Below are 3174 nucleotides of genomic sequence, written 5' to 3' on the forward strand. Positions count from 1 at the left end.
CGCCCTCCCTCGGCACTTCCAACTCGTCGCTCCTTCTCTGCGAGATCCACAGCTTCCGGGATGGACATTGAAGGCGAACCAGCTTCTGATGCAAATGGCGGTGCACGAAGAAATCATCCAGCGCTAAGCTTCTTCTCAGGTTTAGGCCTAGAAACTGCTAGCTTAGGGATAACAGAAGTGATTCCGAAGAACAGAACGGGTGTCATGGGGCCGTTGGAAAATGACGTTTACCGCCTTCCTACCCGAGTAGGGGATATCGACCGGCTAGGATCTAGCCGAGCACCAGCGTCGCCCGAATCGCTGAGACGGATCCCTAGGCATCCGGCCTACAATGGTCGCATTGGGGGTAGCAGGTGAATCGAACGATGGCGCAATCTTCGTTCGAGATGACCAGCGGAGGCGTGCTGGTGGCCGAGGAGACCGTGTCACGCATGACACCAAGCCAGGTGGAACAAGGCTCTAGCAAAACTGAAACTTATCTCCCAGGTCATGCATTGGCGTCCGTCCTATTTACTCGTGTTTGTTGATCGCCCTCGTATACAACTTTCTCCTAATTTCAATTACCTCGACGTAGCTCTTGCTCAGCGAGGGACGTCTAGATTCCCTGGAGTTGTAACCTGCATCCTACGTACTACATTCTAGTCTCTATATGGCTTACAAAGAAATTCCCCGCCACTGTCAAAGATTGCCAGCTCGATCACACCTCTGGCTCAGGCTTTTCGAGAGTTTCTCTGCGGTATAAGCTGCCTTGCTCGATTCTTGACCTAGGAGCATTAGACCTTGAATGCAGGTTTCTGTCTGGCTGTGCAGCTCTTGATAAGTTGTGTTTGCAAGGAGCCAGCCGCGGTTTGGGTCGATAGGATTGCTGAAGCTCGACATCCACCTTATAAAGATCGTACACGTGCTCTCTAGGGCCCGGACCGTGACGTCCGTCCAGGGTTCAGTGAGAATGACGCCGCCCTTGCAAGCGGAGTAGAACACCGAGCCATGGTGTGCGGATGGCTGGGGTTCAGACAGTGACACCTGCACGATTATGGAGATCATTTGAGCGCTCTCAAACTGCAACATGGTGATGAAGCTGTCGCCTGCTTCCAGATTGCGTCGTAACTCTGTCACCTCCCTTTCACGGTCGATCTGCGAGATCGCGTCTGCCAACAGCAGGCATGCGTAGTGCCAGTAACTGGCAACGATGACGTACCAGGGCCGTACCTGCGGATCGAGTGAATTGTAATTACTCACGTAGTGGATCATAAGTGGCTTGTATAATACCTGACACCGTTCGTAGACAGATATCGCTTTCCGGATGTGCTTCTTGAGTTCCCTTAGAGGAGCCCTGCAAGAAATCTGACTTTGTAGTTGTACCACCGTGCGGAATAGGTGGACTTTGAACGGGACGACCCGTTCAAGTATCAAGGCCGCTTCGTCGGTTCTCAACGGAAATTGAGATAGTGTATCCCGTGGGCCCCCGAAGTTGAAGCGCGGGAGATACCCTCCCCATGGTCCGCACTGGTCTAGGTCGTGGTCGTGTTGATGATCTCGGTCCCCTGCCGGGGGCAGACACGGGCTAAGGTCGTCCCATCCAGTCTCGCCGACACCGCCCACATCTCCTTGGGCTATAGCGCAATCCTCGTCCGAGATGACTGGCGGACACTTGCTGATAGCCGACAAGATCGTATCGCACACGACACCGAGCCAGAACAGGAGTTCGAATGTCTGATGGCCTTCGAGAATACAAGCGTCCATCGGGCCAGGGGCGTTGGAGCCGTTCGCTTTCAACCTCAGCCACGGATGGCGCCCAAGTTTGTTCCTCCACGAGAGTAAACTTCCAGTTGACCTCTCGAGACAGATCCGTGATGAAGCTAACTCCTTGAGAACGCTCGCGTGGTTAGGAGGCCCCTCTTCGTTAGCCATACTACCGATTACATCCAATGGGCTCTCCGTCATGGCGAAGATCAAATGCGCAAGGATGACCTTAAATGAATCGATCTCGGAGCTGGACTGGATGGCACTCCTTGCCTGGTACCAAAGTTGCTCTCGCATGGTTCGTTCGCATTTACTTGGCGGCGTTGGGTCGTTAGGCGGCGTAGATGTCGAGAAGTAGGTCGCCGTGTCAGTCTCGCGGGCCTTCGTTTGCGAGATGACTGCCTTGCTTTGACGGGATGTGCGATGAAACGGATGCGACCGTTGGCTGGCGAATGCCATAATTGCTGAATGTATCGCCCTGTAAGCGGCCATAGTTTCCCTTTGGGACAATTGGTGGTCCCTAAAGGAAGAATACGCCAAATCCAAGCGGTTGACCCGTGAGTAGATACGACAGGCGTCATAATGAGGCTGCGCGTTGTCAATGTTGCGAAGCTCGTTCTCGGACGGACAATTCTTCTCCGTTACCCAACAGGACATGTGCATCTCAAAACTGTCCTGGTAGATACGAAATAGGGCAAGCGCAATCGACTTCTTCGTAGCCAAGTTATCGAAGTCAAGTTGAGGGACTGATACTTGGACCATATTTCTCCTCAACTGATTTGACCGCGTGCTTTGGAGTGGCTTTGGATCCGTGGTAACCGAGCCACATAGTTCACGAGGATTTTTTGGACGTGTGGCGTTGTCCTCGTCGCTGGTCTCGAAACGGACCGAAGGTAGACTCGGCAACGGCTCGGCCTTGGGGGCTGCGTCGAGGGGGCAGCCGGATTTCCCATCGAAGAGCTCAGGGTAAGCCCATCCACCGGGGGCTGCATATTGTGTTGGGAATGATTGATCAAGGGAAACGATCTCATGCATGGCAGCTGCGGAAGCAGCGGCCGCGCTACCTGGCACTGAAACCATGGAACCATATCCCCAGCTTCCTTCTATACCTCGATGGTTGCCCGCCACAGTGGCCCACGGGCCTGTGGCGAAAGAACCGCTTTCGACAGACGTTGACTCATGCCGTTCGGCAACCCCATTCCATCCAATTCCTAAGACCGTGTCGGAATACAAGCCCTGAGACGATGAAACAAGTTGTTGATGATTAGTCGAATCTGAGCATGCTTTGTGATCGGGAAAGTACGGAGTTTGGGCGTTCGTTTCCAACGCTGCTGGTGGGTAGGTGACGAATCTGGCCGACCTGGCGGATTCAACTGTGCTCCTGGCGGTGGGTATGATATGATACCAACTCGACGTTGTGAATGTACATGA

The 3174-nt window shown here is 53.7% G+C and overlaps 1 protein-coding gene across 1 annotated transcript; it reads right to left on the bottom strand.

The window, feature by feature from the left end:
* Positions 1–678: 678 nt before the first annotated feature.
* On the bottom strand, positions 679–2778 carry PV07_12612 (uncharacterized protein; the record flags this gene model as incomplete). The annotated part of the gene is made up of 1 exon (XM_016400152.1): positions 679–2778. One exon carries the CDS (start codon positions 2776–2778, stop codon positions 679–681), a length of 2100 nt encoding a protein of 699 aa, XP_016242203.1.
* Positions 2779–3174: the final 396 nt, after the last annotated feature.

This window comes from Cladophialophora immunda (genome assembly GCF_000835495.1).
Source record: "Cladophialophora immunda strain CBS 83496 unplaced genomic scaffold supercont1.27, whole genome shotgun sequence".
Lineage (NCBI taxonomy): Eukaryota > Fungi > Ascomycota > Eurotiomycetes > Chaetothyriales > Herpotrichiellaceae > Cladophialophora > Cladophialophora immunda.